The sequence below is a fragment of the Mus caroli genome, chromosome 8 (genome assembly GCF_900094665.2).
Source record: "Mus caroli chromosome 8, CAROLI_EIJ_v1.1, whole genome shotgun sequence".
NCBI classification, from domain to species: domain Eukaryota; kingdom Metazoa; phylum Chordata; class Mammalia; order Rodentia; family Muridae; genus Mus; species Mus caroli.
This window is the reverse complement of record NC_034577.1, coordinates 29,981,243-29,999,314: the sequence shown is the minus strand read 5'-3', so window position 1 is coordinate 29,999,314 and position 18,072 is coordinate 29,981,243. Positions and strand designations below refer to the sequence as shown.

The window sequence follows — 18,072 nt, the reverse complement described above, 5'->3', positions numbered from 1 at the left end:
GGAAGAGGAAGAAATTCTGAGATGCTCTTGGTGATAGTTGCACAAAAACATGAATGCTTTTCATGTCACCATACAATTAAAAGTGGCTCAATGTTAACTTTTTGATAGGCCATTTTAGCACCATTTATTATAAAACTAAATCAAGGGGACAAGGAGCTGACTCCAGCCCTTGGGAGGCAGAGATGGGAAGAACTCTGTGATTTCCAGGCCAGCCTAGTTTATATAATGAGTTCCTTGCCATCCAGAGCCATCCAGTAAGAGCCAATCTCAAAACAATCAAATGAAAATAGAATCAAGGCGTGTCGACAACAAACTGGTCATCAGAGGAGCTTGCTCGAAAAGAAGCGGTTGATTCAGACGAGTCTGCCTTACTTCGAGGCTAACCTGGAGCAAGCCTTCTAGGGCTGTACCCATTTTACCAGAAAACTTACCACTGCATGTACCAGAAGGTAGAAGAAACAGTCCCTCTGGACAGACACACTTGTACCCCTTGGGATGGATGGGGGACAGGAGGCATAGGTGACTGCAAGAACCTGGAACACATGCTGAGTGTCTGCCTGTTTAAACAGAAACAGTAGACATAGTTTTAGGTTCCCTGTATAAATCCATCCAAACCTCAGAACTGGAGAAGACATAAGATGGTCTGACTTCAGAGGAATCCAAGTATACTTGTCACCTTCTAGTGGGTGTGCTGACCTTTGAACTATGCTGACTGGCTGTCAGACAAGAATCTGTCTTATGCTAGAGCCAACAAAGTTGAACCAACTGTACCTTCTCCCTTGAAGTTAATGCAAAATGAGGATTCCATTGGTTTACTAGGACATGCCCTTTAAGAAGAAGAACAATATGAACCAACCAGGTCCCCCAGAGCTCCCAGGAACTCAACCACCAACCAAAGAGTACTCATGGAGGGACCCATGGCTCCAGCTGCATATGGAGCAGAGGATGGCCTTCTCTGGCATCAATTGAAGGGGAGGCCTTTGGTTCTTTGGAGGCTCAATGCCCCAGTGTAGAGGAATTCTAGGGTGGTGATTCAGGAGTGGGTGGGTGGGAGGGTGGGGGAGCACCCTCATAGAAGCAGGGGGAGGGGATGGGATAGCAGGTTTGTGGAGAGGAAACCAGGAAGGGGGACAATATTTGAAATGTAAATAAATAAAATAACCAATACAAAATATATGAATAAATACATACATTTAGGGAGAGAGAGAGAGAGAGGTCTATATTCTCTACCATGATTAGTTTCTGAGCTACACTAGTGGTGATTCATGACTTTGATTCCTGCACTTGGGACACAGAGGTGGGAGGATCTGTGTGAGTTTGTAGCCAGCAAGTTCCAGGACTACCCAGAGAGACCCTATCTCAAAAATCTAAATAAACAAACAAGCAAACAAAAAAGACACATTAAACAGAAGCATCTGGGTTGAATCTGACATACTGTCGGTGTTAGCAAATACTTTTAATTCCTCCCTTCTGATTTCTGCCTAGAAGTGGGGACCAAACTTTGTTCCATTTTCACACCATAGCCCATATGTCAGTGAACAGGATTTGAACCCGCTGAGGACAGCTTGTTTTCTTTTTCATAATTAATCTTTAAGGCTCGCATATTTTATTACTTTTGGGGTATAAGTGTTTTGCCTGCATGTGTGCACGTGAACCATGTACCTGTCTGGTGCCCCCAAAAGCCAGGAGAGGGCATTGGATCGCCTGGGATTGGAGTTACAGACAGTTGTGAGCCACAAATCAGGTGATGAGGATTGAACCTGGCTTCTCTGGACGAGCAGCTAAGGCTCTTAACTGCTGAGCCAACGCTCCATCCTGGAGCTTACATTTTTAATACTCCAGACCCTAACAATCCAGCTGATATTTTAGCCAGGCGCAGAGCACAGGACTTGGAATGAGCTTCTCTGCGATGCTTTTGATCTGCTCAGCTTACTCAGAAATTCTATACAAGACTGGAAGGAGCAGGGACTAGAACATGTCCCTGCCTCAAGACAGCAAGTTTCAATCACAAGCTGAAGTCACATCTTGGGCGGTTCCCATCTCAGCCATCAAGAACCAAGTGGCTCGCTTACTTTTGGGTTGCTGGGTCTTGTGGAGGACTGAGAAAGCAGAGATGGAGGCGTGGAGCAGCACCTCTCTCTCCTTCGGGCTGCTGGGTGAGGTACGAATCAGTTGAGTTTGATTTGCCCAGAAGAAAGCATTTTCAAATACAGCCAAGCCAACGGGGTGTTCGTCTTCGAAAAATACCCGAGGGAAGGTGTACCTCCCACTGCTGTCCACGTTCACTGTCTCTATGGACTAAAGGATTAGAGTCTCATGAGATAGAGGTAGCTTCAGCAAGTGTGACTGATGTCAGCAGAGCCTTCTGGATGCTGGTTAAACATCACTGGGATGTCAAGTCCATAGAGAGAAATTCATCTAGGATGGTACTAGCCTCTGTTAAAGTCAGCACACTGAGTGGTCCTTGTTCAGATTTTGGTTACCATAGCATCTGCTCTATATCCAGACAGGGTTCCAATGTTTTTCACTCTATTCTCTGATTGCCTTAGAAGATAGGCATTTCGTGTATCCTCAGAGAGAGCAGTGAGCTCTAATCTCTGAGGATGATGCTCTCACAGGAGCATCCTAATCAGCCTAAATCACAGCTTAGGAAACGGGAGACTTGAGAATGTGACTCATCCGGCTATGAGCTTCTGCTTTTAGTCACTATGTCATAACGACCTTTTGAGTTTGTCATTTCCCATATTGGGATATCGTAAACTGCATCATTAGGCTTTGGGAGTCTTGAGTACAGAACTCTAAAGTGTCATGGACGTTTCTAGAAATCTTAAAAACATCTTGTATCATGGGCACAATATAAACCATGACCTTTATTTTTATTTTTTAATTTTTGCAAAAATTTAGCGCTGTTGGACTATAGAGTCTGTTAAAGTAACAACAACAACAGCACACCAAGTCTCCCAAGCTGTCGGTACAGTCTGCTCTACTCCAAGTATGAGCAGTTAAACCTGGCTCTTCTTGTTTTGCTCTACAAGTTACTTCCTGGAGTTAATGCTAGACATAAGAGAAGAGTGTATACACCTGTAGGCCCATTCTAAGCTCCTGGCAAAAAAGGTCCCATTCCTCTGGGCTTATCTACAGTACCTCTTTATAGCCACTGATCCAGTAGAGCCTGCCAGTCACGTGATCAAGTGTCAGTCCTAGGGGCTCCTCTGTGGTCACCACTGCTAGCATCTTCCTGTCCGAGCCATCCATTCCTGCAGTTTCAATGGTCTTTACCCCATTCTCACTTCGGTCTACCCAATACAGATACCTGTAAGCAGCAGGAATACACACAGTTTTTAAAAGAATGACCTCACTTGTGCATACACATTATTCTCAACAACGCCCTTAGTGCTCTCCTACGAGCTTTGTCTCTGTACTGCTACCAAAGCTAGAGAGCTCAGCTCCCATATTTGTCAAGCATGGAAAGGTCTGGCCACATGAAATTCAGTCTAGGATGTCCAAATATGGATTTTTGTGGTGCAAAAGAAATCTAAAGGCCAGTATGCTCTCCTCTTAGTGTCCAAAATGCCAAGGGATTTTTTTTTTTTGCATACATCCCAAGAGATAAACTATACTACCTACCTTTTTGCAGGAAACACCACCAGCTCCTCAGGCACAAGATCCTTTTCCAAGATTTTGACATAGCCTCTGCCGTCACTTAAGCCAGCACAGATGACTCTCCCAGAGCTGCTGGCCCAGTACAACTGTCCTGTGACCCAGTCCAGAGAAATACTGCTCACAGGTGGAAGTTCTGCTGACACAGGAGACAGAGTTACACTGTAAGTAGTCTTTCATGTTTATGTCTATGTTGGAAACAATACTTGACAAGACTGTTCAACACCTGGATTGGGTCTATACCATGAGGCATGTAGGACTCAAGGAATAATGGCCAGAGTTAGAACATAGAGTCTCCAACATGTAGGGATATATGGAAATGAGGAGAGTCACAACCTAAGGAGAGGCATAACCATCGAAAATGAGGGTATGTGGCTTCAGCTCAGACACTGGTCACCACAGATGTCTCTAGGAGTTGTGATGAGCTCTGTCTTGTCACTATGCCTACTGGGTCATGTCCCTTTTTAACTATGCTGTCTGGTTAATCCCTGCCCTCACCTAGTGAGACAAATTTTGGCTAGTGCTCTCATCTTAAAGAGGTAGGTCAAAGGACTAGTGATGGAGAACACGCTCTGTGGCTTTAGGCTAGACCCTAAGATTTGTATTCTTCTTAAAAAGCACTTTCGTATAACAAGCAATGCTCTGTGATGCTCTAACTGAACCACCCTACCATATGCACATATCATATCGGGATTTTATATGCTCTGATGCTTCATAACAGGAAGTCATAAAAGCTTGCCCATATAGATAGAGATATACATAGATATAAATATATAGATTAGATATAGATACAGACCCTTCTTACAGTATGCTTAAGTAATCTTATAGATTGAATGTGGGATATATCACAAAAGGCCAATAGGTTAAAAGCTTGGTCTCCTCCCTATGACATTATTATTGGTGGGTAGTGAAAATCTTTAAGTGAGGGGTCTAGTGGAATGTTTTAAGGTCCTTGAAGGGAATTGAAGGATGGCAGTTTTGCCCTCTCTCCCTTTGTCATGGAGTAAGCAGCTCCCCTCCACTTCCACCATGATATGCTACTAATTGAACCCCCAAAATTTTGAACTCCCCAAATACTTTTCTCTTGTTTAAGGTTGGTAATCTCAGAAATTTTGTATCAGTAACCTAAGAAGCCTTAAAAAGTTAAATCTTAATACTCAAAAACAAACCTGGGTAGAGGTGAACAGAGTTTGGTTTCCCAAAGACAAACACATTCAAGACTTTATCCACCCAGAAGTACATGTTTCTGTCCAGGTCATAAGCAACCGAACTGGGCCTTGACTTTACAGGAATCAGCATCTCATGGATGCCTGTTCTTCGGTCCAGGATTCTGAGCTCTTTATCTGTTGCTATAAGAATCTTAACATCATCATCTGCAGTGGAAGGAAAATAGTAACATATTACTCTGACACTTTCTTGGGTGCCTTCCCCTTTAACTGAAGATGCTATTCTTTCTTCTATATCCAAGTCTGCGTATCCCTAAGGCATAGGCAGAGAATCCTCTGAAGAGATCTACTGGGCCGTCTTAGTCCTTCCTACCCCCAGGTTTCAGCACCTTAAAGCTCATCTTTGAGACTTCATTGCCTTATTTGATTTCAGACTCAGCAGCTCTCATCTAGACAGAACTCTAATCAGTACTTGTCACACAGCACCCACATGTGAGCAGCCCTGAGGCAAAGAAGGGCAGGCAAAGTTAAAACTCTATTGGTTGAGTCTCTTGAGCACCTATTTTTCACAGCCTACAGAGTAACTATGTTATTTTAAAGGCACTCAATGTGACTGGCACTCTGGTTAGGCAACGCCTATCACAATAGTATCTTCTTTGGAAAGAAAGAAACCATCGTGTCTAGTACTAGTCCTTAAAGTAAATAGCCTGTGTCACTTTTCTCTATAATTACTATTAAGAACAGAGCAGCAGCTGGGTTTGCTTTGCCTACAAAACTCACCTGTAACTCGACAGTCTGTGCCATTGTAGAGCTGATGACCTTGAATACAGCCACAGGAATAAGAGCCTGCTGTGTTATGACATAGCTGGCCACAGGGACCATATGGCAGAGAGCACTCATCTACATCTGATGACAGAGAGGAGTAAGTCAGAGATGACTCAGGAAATATAGCTCCAGTATTTTAGTGCATAAAAGTTACTGAGTCACCATGGAGTTCCCATTCTGGTGAATGGGAGGGAACTTCAGTATAGGGAGCCCTGCTGTTTGGGTGGCATAAATTACAATCTGTGTTAATCTAGCAATATTCTTGGGCTATACCATTTGCTAGTCACACCAAAGTCTATTTCAGAATGACAAGCGTTAGGGCCTAGAAAACAGTGATTCAAACTACAACCATGCTAGTGTTGTTTTTAATCATAAAAAGCAGAAACAACCCAAATGCACCATTAATAGCTAAATAGGTAGAATGTGGTACAAACATATAGTAGAATTCTATTCAGCCTTTAGTAGGAAAGGAATGCTGACACATGGACCCTAGAGACATGTGGCACACAAAAGGGCAACTTGAGTTCACTATTTGTGCCATGGAATACTTCCTCTAAACAGATGGAAAAGATCAGGTTCATAGGTATAACATAGGTATGATTGCTTTACAAAGCCTCTGGTCACAAACTAAGCCTGGTGACACATAGCCATTAACTTACGACTGGGGAGATGGAAAACAGGAAAGTGAGGAGTTTGAGTTCTTCCTCGGCTACATAGCAAGATCATTTCTACCCTGCACCACATGAGACCATGTACAAACAAACAAACAGCAAACAGAAATCAAATAGGACTCTCTACCAGATAAATGTCAAAGCTATGAGAGATTTATTGATTTGTAATAGGAAGGCAAATGGTTCCTTTGGAACATTTCTTGGAAAAGGTTGTTCTCCCTGAACCACACAGTCCTCGAGCATAACAGTACTCTTCTATCCCAGGAGACAAACCAATACATGGCTACTGTCAAGTGCTTGGCCAGCTAAGCCCTGCTGTGGATCAGAGCCCAAAAATGGTGCTACATCCCTACCTCGACCCTTCTAATGAAGTTAATAAATTTAATAATGTAAAGTCTTGCTTTAATTTAAACAATAAAATGACTTAAATTCAATTACTGAAATTTATTAAAATGAAATTATATGTAATGAACTTCAAAGTAGGTTCATAACATCTCTTGATGAAGTCTTAATATAAAAACCATTGTAGAACATAATTGTAAAGTTCCTGCATAGCCTTCCCAGGTGGGTAGACCTACAGGTCCATCATGAAGAGAGTACTGAGCACACAGATGAGGCTCAGTGAAGACATTATTCTTGTATTACATTTTAATCAAAATATATTGTTATAGATATGTGCTATAGTTTACATCATACAATTTTCACTTTATTAATTATAATGAAGATGTGGATATTTTATTTTACCCCTAATATTTATGTAATACATTTTACAAAAGAGAGAAACAAGACTTGAGGGTTGAGTAGCTTGGGGAAGGGCTGCTAATAAGATCAAGCAAAGGCAAACATATTATGGGCTTTAAGTTCAGAATCTGTCCAGACCTGGGTGGGGAGTCCTAGGCAGAGGCTGTGAAGTGACAAGGGTATTTCTTCAAGGACAGAACTTGAAAGTTCCACAAGATGCTCAATTTAGTACTTTGCCTTGGGTCAATAATTGACTTGCAAGCCTCACAAGCTGGAATAATAACTAGCATTAATCAGGTGCGATCCTGGTGGAAATGCACAGGCTCTAGGCATTCCACTTCTAGAACAGAGCCACGGACTGAAAACAATGTATCAAACGGCAGCCCTGCTGGAGACAGATGCAACCCAAATGTACCATTAACAGTTAAATAGGTAAGACGAGGTACAAATGTAAAATAGAATTCTGTTCCGCTGACACTTGAACCCTGATGACATGGGGCACATAAGAGGTTAAACGTCATGTGACTCCACTCATGTGGTGGTGCTACATAGAATATACAAATTCACAAAGACAGAAAGCCAGGAGAGGTTACTAGAGGCTAAGGGTGTGGGGCCTTACTGGGTTATTGTTACATAGCTAGAGAACTCCTGTTTGCAGTGATGGAAAGAGCTACAAATGCATGCTGGTGGTGGTTGTATGTTCTAAATCTAAGCCCCAACAGGAAACTTAAAATGACTCAGATGCTGAAGACTCATGCTGTGTACATTACGCCACCATAAGAATGTTTCTAAAAGACAAGCCCGGTGAGTTCTGACCTCCACAGCTCCATCCATCAGGCTGTAACTGCCACCCTGGTGTGCAGGAACATCGGACACCCCAGTGGGTATCGCTGCATGGGCCCTCACAGCCCCCATTCAGCAGGGAACAGTTCTTACCTGTAGGGACAAGACAGCTGTCAAAGCCACTGAACTCAGTGGAGATTAATGCCTTGCAAGCCATGTTGTATCATGTCCCTCCTATACTGGACTAAGAACAGGTGACCCCTGAGAGACACCCTTTGACTCTGGCTTCTTGCCTGAGAGTATCAGGCTAGGGAAAGACTGTGGTGCTGGAAAGATACAAAGCCAGGGAGCTGGGCGGAGGCTTTTCTTTCCAAGCTAATATGTGAGCAATTTCAAATGCTGGTGGATTTATTATTATTTATTTCCTTCTACTGAGAGGCTAAGACTCTCTTATGTGTTTCTCACGGGGGTGTATGGATAATGAGGACACTTAGTCCTGGATTTTGTATTTATGAATACAATGAGTTATCTTTCAGGCACAAAGCCTACACTTGGCCTTGTCATTAGTGCGCTTAACAACCTTCACTTGAGCTCCTGTGGTACAAACTGTCTTCAGAAGCCTTTCGGGGAGTCTTAGGCAAGGAGGACAGGAGACAGATGACCAAATGACTTGAGGTCATTTGAGGTGATGATGCCCACTGTCCCTTTTCAAACAGACCCAACAGTGACTCTTCTAGTGAAAATCAGGACGTTAAAAAGACAGTTACAGCCAGGTGGTGGTGGTGGTGCACACCTTTTCTCCCAGCACTTGGGAGGCAGAGCCAGGCAGATTTCTGAGTTCGAGGCCAGCTCTGGACTACAGAGTGAGTTCCAGGACAGCCAGGGCTACACAGAGAAACCCTGTCTCGAAAAAAAACAAAGTCAAAGTTACTTTTCAGCAGCCCCTCCTCCTCACCAGAAAACAGCTTTCTGAGGTCTTCCTCAATTAAATCTGTGGAGAAATCTATTTTTTTCCTTAAACAAATTGATTCATTCCTCCCCCAGACATTTGCCAAATGGTTTCTATTGCTTTAATTGATTTTGTAGTTTTCTTGTACTGGATCTGCAAAGTCAAGTTGGGTCATAGAAAACCTCCAGGCTGAAAGCTGAACCAAAGCAGCTTGTGTGCACCAGGCTGAGCCAAGGCTTTCTATAGAGGGCTCTCTAGACTGGTAAAAGCTCAGTACATTGCTAAGGATGGTTGAGCCTTGGGTAAGGGTCTGTCCCTTGTTGAGACCTGTGATGTGGATGTTACCAACACTAGATGATGCGCTCCTGGCTTTACTCTAGAATTCAGAAGCACTGTAGTATATAGGGTTTGAGCTAACTAATCTCCTTAAAGCTCAGAATCACCCTTGATGGTTTGCAAGTTAGGGGATTTTGCTCAGTCACGAGACCAAAGCCAAGAGCTTTAATGTAATAAGCAAAAATGCAATATACTTAAATATAAGGGACAAAGATAACTGCCTCTGTGTGTGTGTCTCTCTGTGTGTGTGTGTATGTCTGTGTGTGTCTGTGGGTGTGTGTGCCTGTGTGTGTGTGTGCCTGTGTGTGTGCCTGTGTGCGTGTGTTTCATTTCAAGCATTCTCTCAAGGAGTTGGTCCCAATGATAACTGTTGGGGTTGAAATCTGAAATGTCACCTACAGATTCTCGTGTTTGAACATGTGCTCCCCAGATAATGGTGCTATATTAGGAAGCGTGGGACCTTTGGGACATGGGAACTAGCCAGCAAAAGTGGGTCACTGGGGGCAGATCCTTTAGTGTTTTAGCCTCAGCTCCATTTCCAGCCTGACTCCTCTGCCTCCCCCTCTGCAGAGACGAGAAAAGCGGCAACCACACACCCCTTCTGCCTTGGACAGCACGCCTCAGCCCCGGCCCATGACTGCTACCAAAATAAATTCCTGCTCCCTTAATTACTTCTGCCAGCTACTTTGTCACAGCCAAGCGAAAAGTAATTAATACCGTGACTAAAGCATTAGGCTATGTCATCTCATTTCCTCAGCCTCCCGCCTTAAGCTGAGGAAGCAGTTTCTTACCACACGTCCTGGGTTCATCAGCGCCATCTGTACAGTCAGCTCTCCCATCGCACATCAGAGACTCTGGGATGCATTTCCCACTATCGCAGCTCACAGTGCCTTCTGGACAGGAGGCTGTGGAGGAAGTTGATCATTCTTTTTCATTACTACTTATAGGGGGGAGGAGTGTAGAAAGACAACTCTTTCAGTAGGTTACGTGGCAATATTTCCATAGCCTACAGAAATCCAAGTTTGGAAAGCAAAGCTTATCATTTTGAACTTTTTTCTTCTTCTTCAGGGAATCAGGGATTAAGACTCAATCACAAAAATAGCAAGACATCTGGGCACTCGACTGAAACTGTGCTAAACTTAACTGATCTGGCTTTAAATAGTTGGGATTAAAACGGTACTAGAGCCAGCCACTTGACCCAAAATGAGTATGGCTTTAAGGAAAACTTAATTTACAAATGTTAGACGCTGAGTGTGCTACAGTGTGCAACCTTAACTCCAGGAAATACTGAGCAGGATTCTGGTTCACCAACAAACCAGAGGCACCCCTATCCTGGGTATTGGGGGTTGTCTTAAAGAGGAATACGGTGCTCACCACTCTTTGGAGTTAGTTTTTCCCTTTTTAGTGGGAGATTTTCCCCCATCACTATGTGAGAACAGGAGTTGTCTCTGTTGTTATTCTTCCTTCATAGACTGATGCTCAGGCTGTCTATGGATTGCTCTTCATCACTGGGAACATTCTAGGCGATACTCATTCAGCATATAACAAGAGTTTTTATCTAAGCAGCTCTGTGGTTCCATGGATAACTATACATTGGCTATTGCTAGGGGGCATCCTCTTCTTTGAGAAAGGATGGCAGCTTCTGCCTTGGCATGTAGACTTTGTAAAGCAGCCTGTGTACTATACCCTGCCCTTGAAACGTCAGTAGGGAAGCCAGACTTACCACAGTCCCACTCATCCGAGGCATCACCACAGTGATCAATGCCATCACACCTCCAGCTGTCCATGATACATGCCCTGTTTTGGCACTGCCACTGCCCAGCCAAGCAACGGATATGGGGGCAGTGTGCTTTTATGGACCCATCTTCACAGTTCTGATGGGCATCACAAGGTTCCCCAGCATCCAGACATTGAGCCTTTCCTGGACAGCGGATTTTGTAGTCCGGACATGCCGACAAGCTCTCTGGAAGGCAGGAATTATGTGGGTGGAGGAGAACTGCTGGATTATGGTGGGCATGGGTATCTAAGTGAGTGCTATGGCTGTCGTGGACTCGGCCAATTTCAGAACCACTAAGAGATGCTAGTTAGATGTCATTAGTCATATGGGTGTGGCTTTCTGCACTGAAGTTTCTCTCCAAAGAAGTTTTCAAAGAGTCGATAAGGTTAATAAATTTGAAAACACAAAGAAATAGTTCCAAGAGTCTCCTATAAACAGCAAAGACAATGTAGCATCTGGCTTAGCACACACAGCCTAAGGCTATTTCATGACTTACTTCCAGTTAGCACTGCTGATGCTGATACAAGCTGTGGGTGAGCAGAGATGATGGAGTGTTGAAAATAAGTTTTACAAAACTGATGAAACAACCAGTCAGTAATGGCCCCTGTCCCTAAGCCTGCTGACATGAGTTCAATCCCTGGGGACCTGAGTTGTCCTCTGACCTCTCCACACATGTCATGGTGCATGGGGCACACACATGAACACGCACCCACACATATGTAAAGAGATGTAATTTTAAAAGTAAGCTGTACCTACCACAGTTAACCTCGTCGGAGCCATCTAAGCAGTCACTGGCACCATCGCAAAGCCAGCTAGCAGGAATACACCTCCCATTGTCACACTGCCAGGCTTGCAGGTATCCGAGACATGTTTGCTCTGCAGGCCAGGGTGGAATTCAATAACAGGCATGCAGGAAGATGAGCTTGTCAGAGATCATCAGTTGACTGGATTTCATGTCATACGTTTTAAATAGCAAAGCAATAATTACTTCTCAGTTTGACACTGATAACAACCCTGAACTTGCTGGTCCCTTTCACACTCCCAGCAATAACCAGTGGCATTACTTCCGTCTTCCATCACTGGGACAAAATGTTTGACAGAAGCAAGGTGGCAGAAGACATTCTTTGGGTTCACGGTCTAATAAGAGGTATAGTCTATCGTGGCAGAGAAGGCATGGAGGCCAGAGTGTGAAGTGACTTGTCACCACACCCTCAGAAAGGAATCAGAGGGAGATGTGTGTTCACATTCAGTTCACTTTCTCCTTTTTTGGCTTTATTCAGTCTGGGGTGCCAGCACATGGGAAAGTGCCACCTACATTCAGGGTGAGTCTTTCCTCCTGGGTTAAACTATGGAAATACCATTGTAGACATGCTTAGAAATATGCCTGTTCGATGACTCTAGATCCTGTCTAGCTGAGAGTCAACATCTGCCTTAACAAGGAACAAGGAGCCAACAGCCCATAAAGCTTACTCTTCCCACCATCTCTTAGAATACTGTTATCTAGCAAACGTTTGACAGCAAAAATACTTTGTGTATGTTGTATCTAAAATAATAACTGGTCATACATGACAAATGAACACATGAAAGGTGGGTTTTGCATGACAGATTTGACATTTATTTATGACTAACCATTGAGAGATTTTGACCCCTATAGGTGGCTGGAGGCCAGGGCCTTCCACCTCTTTGAATTCCTTTGATATTTGAGACTATATGCAGATCTAAGTCCTGAAAACTAGTAGCTTTTGCTTCAGATTATTCCACTTAAGTAAGGAGACTTGGAGCTCTAGCACAGCATGTATGGAGGCCACACAACAAAGCAATCGTGAAAGTAAGTTCCACCCTGTGAATGTTCACATGCTTCTGTTTGTTCATTTGCTTCTTTGCTTTTTGCTTATTATTTGATTCTGGGGATGTAACCTGGAACCTTGCATATGTTAAGCAAACATTTTACCCTCTAGCTACACCTCGAGTCCTGCCTGAGTGTGTTTGGTATTTCATGTGAGGTTACAGGTAGCAAGTGACCATCCAGGAAGAAGCAGGCAGGAGAGTGAAAGAAGGACATAATCACCAATACATTGGGATTTTCCTCTGTTCATGGGGCTTTTATTCTCTGTCTTATACTCATGACACAAGGGTAGGACCCATCATTTAAAAAGCCTTCTGCCTGGGTTGGCATTCAGATGACCTCCCTGTGGCTTTGAATATTCTAAGCACTGAGAACCAGGGCTTCATAGCAACAAAATATTTCCTAAATAGTTAACTTGGCTTCTAACAGTCTTATACTCTTTTTTGTTGTTGTTGTTGTTCGCTTTGCATACAAAAGAGCTTTTTGAGTATTGTGGCCTGTAAGGATTCCATACAAGCCTCTGGATTGGTCTAGTTAAACTAATATGGAAACCAAGGGTTAAGCTTCAATCTAAGGTATAAACTTTACTTTTACAGAGATGCCACTAATACTCAAAGACTCGTGGATTAGTCTTTAAGAGCCTGTGGCCACTCTTCATGTTTGAATTTATCCTCAGGGGACAAAAGTCATGAGAATGGATACTGTCAACCAAATACACATTATTGCTTTTCATTTTAGTTTTGCATATATGAATACACACACACACACACACAAACTCAAACACACATACTCAAACACACTAAGGCAGCAGTTCTTAACCTGTGGATTTCATATCATACGTTTTAAATAGCAAAGCAATAATTACTTCTCAGTTTGATACTTGCTGGTCCCTTCACACTCCCAGCAATAACCCAATAACATTACTTCCTTATTCCATTACTGGGACAAAATGTTTGACAGAAGCAACGTGGCAGAAGAAGACATTCTTTGGGTTCATGGTCTGTCTCATAAGGGGTACAGTCTATTGTGGCAGAGAAGGCATGGTGGCCAGAGTGTGAAGGGGCTTGTCCAACTACTCTTTCACAGTGGTTGTCTAAGACCATTGGAAAATTGATGTATTTACATTATGATTCTTAACAGCAGCAAAAGTACAGTTATGAGGTAGCAATGAAAATAATTTTGTGGCTCAGGGTCACCACAACATGAAGAACTGTATTAAAGGATAACAGAATTGGGAAGGTTGAGAACCACTATATTAATGTACTGTGAGGATGGGACCCAAATCTAAGTAATTCTTTTTTTCTTTTTTTTTTTTTTTTGGCTACATTGTGAATCAGCCTAGGGTGATTGCACATGCTATATGCTAGCCCCTCTCCCTTTTTTTTTTCCATTTTTGAGTAAGGGTCCTGATAATTTTTCCAGGCTGGTTTTGAACTCAGGCTATAGCCTAAGCTGGCCTTGGACTTGTGATCCTCCTGTCTCAACCTCCTAAGTAGTTTGTGTTTCAAATATACTCCACACACACAACCTGAAGGTAATTTTATGTGATATTTTCGGGGAACCTGTCTTTTGCCTGAGACCCATCACATAAAGTCAGGTGTGAAATGTCCCTACTGTGGTATCATGTTTGTACGTAACCATTTTGAACTGTAGAGTATTTCAGACTTTCAGATTAAGACTGTTCAACCAGGGCTGGTGCCCGTGAGCATCTTGCTCAGTGCTTACCACACAGCTCATCAGTCCCGTCTGGGCACTCTTGTTCCCCATTGCAGAGCCAGGCCACAGGAATACACTTCTCACCACAAGCCACTTGCCTTGTCCTGTTACACTCTAGGTCACCTGCAGGTGACAACCAGAAGCAGTGTCAGGAGGGTCTCTGGCTTCCACAGCACAAGACAATTCTTTGTCGTGATAAGAGGCCATCGAGTGTCATGTCTTTCCTCTAGGCAGACTCAGTTTCCCTCAACTCACTTGGGCTCACCAGGAAATTCCTTGGAATAGGTGCCTGTTCTGTTAATTGAGGGAGATTCAAGGTTGTGCACAAACAGACATGCGTGCTGTACTTCTGGCTCTAGCTTGGTCACAAAGCCACAGAATGTGAGCATTTATAGGTCTGAGGTCTAGGCTGTAGATACTTTCACTTAATCTTAGACATGGATACAGACCCGTGTTTAATGAGAGTCGAGTTTAGGGTCAAAGATGACATCCTTTTAATAATGATTCTCTAACAGCTATGCTATAAATATTTGGAAGCTTCCAGCCACTTGCAAAGCATTGAGTTTGTGGGGTTCCATTCCAGCCATGAACATCTATTCACTAAGCTCAGTGTCCTGTGGTTAACCAAAATTGACCTCTCTAACTCTTAGAGAGGTAAAGCCAATTGTTGGTTCCTAGAAAACATAAGCAATATGGTCTGTACCCGCTGGCGTCTCTATGCTTGGTAGAAGACTCAACAAGGTCTACTCCTGGCAGCAGCTATGGGTGGCTAATTGATCGAAGCGGTCATAAAAGCTGATGAGCAGACTGCTCCTCTCAAGGTACCGTATCCCAATCTTACATTCTTCCAAGACTGTGTTATCAGTTTCATTGACTTTAAAACAAATTCTGCTCATGAAAAGCACTAAAAATATACCCCACCCCTCGGAGGGGGAGTACTGTTTATTCTTGGATTAGCCACCACCTTTGGCATCTCCTCCCATTCCATCTAGGCTATAACATGCACCATGAATAAAGCTGTTGAGACCATTCCGTGTCTGGAAACTGCTGCTATGGGAACAGGCTTAGGCAGCAGATCACCTGGATTGGAACATTTTCATTGGACTACTAATTGACTGACTGGTAGGTCTCAAGCTGTCCACCTACCCAAAAATGGGCTCAACCTGGACTATATATAGGAGGATTCCTGGTGGTTAGATAGAAGCCAGCCTTCCTCGGGGACTTGTGAAAAAGATTTCTGTCTGCCAAAGGGGGCCACTTTCCTTACCTCTGGCAGAAGAGACTTACACAGCTCCATTGACGTGTACCTGTGGCTGCATATTAAATCTTATAGTTGTCACTAGGCTCCTTCAGTCCCTGAGGTACCTGGTGTACATTCCAAAGCCCCCACACCAGTCTCCCAACCCTTGTCTCCCCGCTGCTACTCACCGTCTTCATAACCGGCCATTCTGTAGGACTCCAGCACTTACTCTAGTATCCTCTTACTCTTTTTCACTATGCCCTACTCTCTATCTCTTGCTATCTTGCTTAACACATCTGTTTTTCTCCCACTCTGCTGATTCCCTAGCTCTGGCAAAGCCCAATCTACTGGCTATGTTCAGGCTACTATTTTTTTTTCTCTCTCTCCTCTCTGAACCCTTCCAGGTGCTTTTGGCTGCTCTCCCCACCCTCCCTCATTCCCTTCCCCCATGTACAATAGAAATCTTAACCAGCTCATGGAGTGGTCATGTCAGCAGTTTCTTCACTGCGACCTCTTGCACACTGATAAGGTGACCTGAGTTTCCTTCTGTATACCACGAGTCTAGATAATAAGAGATCCTAAAAAAGGAGATTGAAGGCTTAAGTGGGCACATAGCTGCTTGACACAGAAGCTGCTAAATCGATGCTCATCAGTCAGTCACTCCTTTGCTACCTCTTGCAGCAGATTCTTCCAGAAGGATCTCTCAGGGTTGCAGTCAACTCTTAAAAGCTCAGATCATTAGGTAAGTCACAACTGAAAAATATTTTGTCTCAAAGATTATCTTGGAACCCAAACTACATATGTATTATAGACATTACCTGAAGACTGGTATCCAATAATTTTTAAATATAGGTTGGTGCTTACTATAGAGGCACCTATGGCCTTTACTATCATTTATTGATATTAAATTCAGTAACTTTCTTATAATCATGGTATCAGGTATACTGATAAATGTTGTCCTAAGACACATGCAAAGATACTAAAAGATCTGAAATAACTACTTGGTTTAAAAACAAGAGAACAAAACAAACAAACAAGTAACTTTAAATCCTGTTTCAGAGGTAGTGTGGGAAGACCAGCCACAGGCTAGATGCTGGCCGAGTGGGTATAAGTCCTGAGGGTCAGAGACTTGGAAGGGTTCCTCCAAAGTGATTGAATTTGGCTTAAACGCGAGCAAAGATGCAAAGATTAACATGGCTTCACACTTGCCTTCTGTACCAGGCTCACCTGAGCGACCAGATTGCTAACCTCCAGGCAGGGGTTTCTCAGTGCTGGGTACCTACAACCTCTGTTGACATCAGCAGCCAGCAACTTGACCCACTGACAACTGTATATGTCTCAGCCACCCTGGGACACGTCGTACTCCCCCTTACCCATGTCAAAGATCATGACATCTTTGTATCTATCTATAGGAGTGGCATCAACAGGTGCAGCAGGAAGTGCTCCCAACCATTCTTTCCCAGGGGGCAGTTTTTAAAAGATGGCACCTCTTAGCTATACTAAGTGCCTATAACCACACAGCCCAACCATAACTGGTAGAAAAATCGGGGCTAGAAAGTGAGTCCCACCAGGTCTGGACTTCGAGGACCGAAGCATCCATCTAAGAGATAAGGCCATCTAGGCACTAGGATGGAGAGAGCTCCCTTGGCACTTGCTGGGTGACTCCAAGTAATCCTTTGTCCTTGATCTTACCTCTCCTCCTATCCACAGGTTTGCAAAGGGCCTGGCAGTCCTGAATCCTCCAGGGCTGTCTCTGCAGGATGCTCAGCCCCACCCTTCTACATTTTACTTGCCACACTGCTCAGCTGAGGACCGCACACTCAGTGAAGGCATCCGAAGTTTGCCTTCTGTCCCTGCAGCGCGTACAATACTGCTACCCCGCACCCCACATCCTGCTCCCTGCAAACCAGAGCTGCGATGCGACCCCTGACCACGGATCCCACTCACCTGCTCCTGAGCGTTCAAAGCTGCCGCTCAAAGATACCAGCATCAAGGAGAAAGGGAACAAGAGCATCCGGCACCGCATGCCTAGCAGGGACCGACCGACCGGGGCGCGGGATCTTGCTCCTGCTGGGCGCCTGAGTGAGGACAACCCAGAAGGGAGGAGCAAGAGAAGAGGGGCGCAGGACGCGGGCGGGCGCCAGTTCCCACGCCTCTTTGCAGGCTGCTGAATGGGAGCCTGGAGTTCACTGGTGCAAATCTTGGGCGCCCGCTCTCCTGGGCAAGACCCGCCTCTGTCCAGGAAGGTCTTCTCAGGGCATTGTGGCTGGGGACTTTGCACCACCGATCCCTAATGGGACTAGAAGCAGAGCGCTGGGCTCACCAGGAGCGGACCCTTAGGGACACAGAAAGGGTTAGTCAG

At 44.2% G+C, this 18,072-nt stretch overlaps 1 protein-coding gene across 3 annotated transcripts in view; it reads right to left on the bottom strand.

Annotated features, from left to right (window-relative positions):
- LOC115031727 (prolow-density lipoprotein receptor-related protein 1-like) overlaps positions 1-17,850 on the bottom strand; it is a 50,304-nt gene extending 32,454 nt beyond the window's left edge. For all 3 annotated transcript variants that reach the window (XM_029480320.1, XM_029480321.1, XM_029480322.1), the window contains exons 1-12: positions 17,658-17,850; positions 14,480-14,593; positions 11,665-11,784; positions 10,855-11,094; positions 9,923-10,036; positions 7,880-7,999; positions 5,607-5,732; positions 4,830-5,033; positions 3,628-3,796; positions 3,145-3,313; positions 2,073-2,298; positions 432-557 (exon numbers count right to left, since the gene is read on the bottom strand). In XM_029480320.1, the coding sequence (XP_029336180.1) occupies positions 432-557; positions 2,073-2,298; positions 3,145-3,313; positions 3,628-3,796; positions 4,830-5,033; positions 5,607-5,732; positions 7,880-7,999; positions 9,923-10,036; positions 10,855-11,094; positions 11,665-11,784; positions 14,480-14,593; positions 17,658-17,736 (1,807 nt within the window). In that variant the 5' untranslated portion in view covers positions 17,737-17,850. The remainder of the gene's footprint in view (positions 1-431; positions 558-2,072; positions 2,299-3,144; positions 3,314-3,627; positions 3,797-4,829; positions 5,034-5,606; positions 5,733-7,879; positions 8,000-9,922; positions 10,037-10,854; positions 11,095-11,664; positions 11,785-14,479; positions 14,594-17,657) is intronic.
- Between the last annotated feature and the right edge of the window lie 222 nt (positions 17,851-18,072).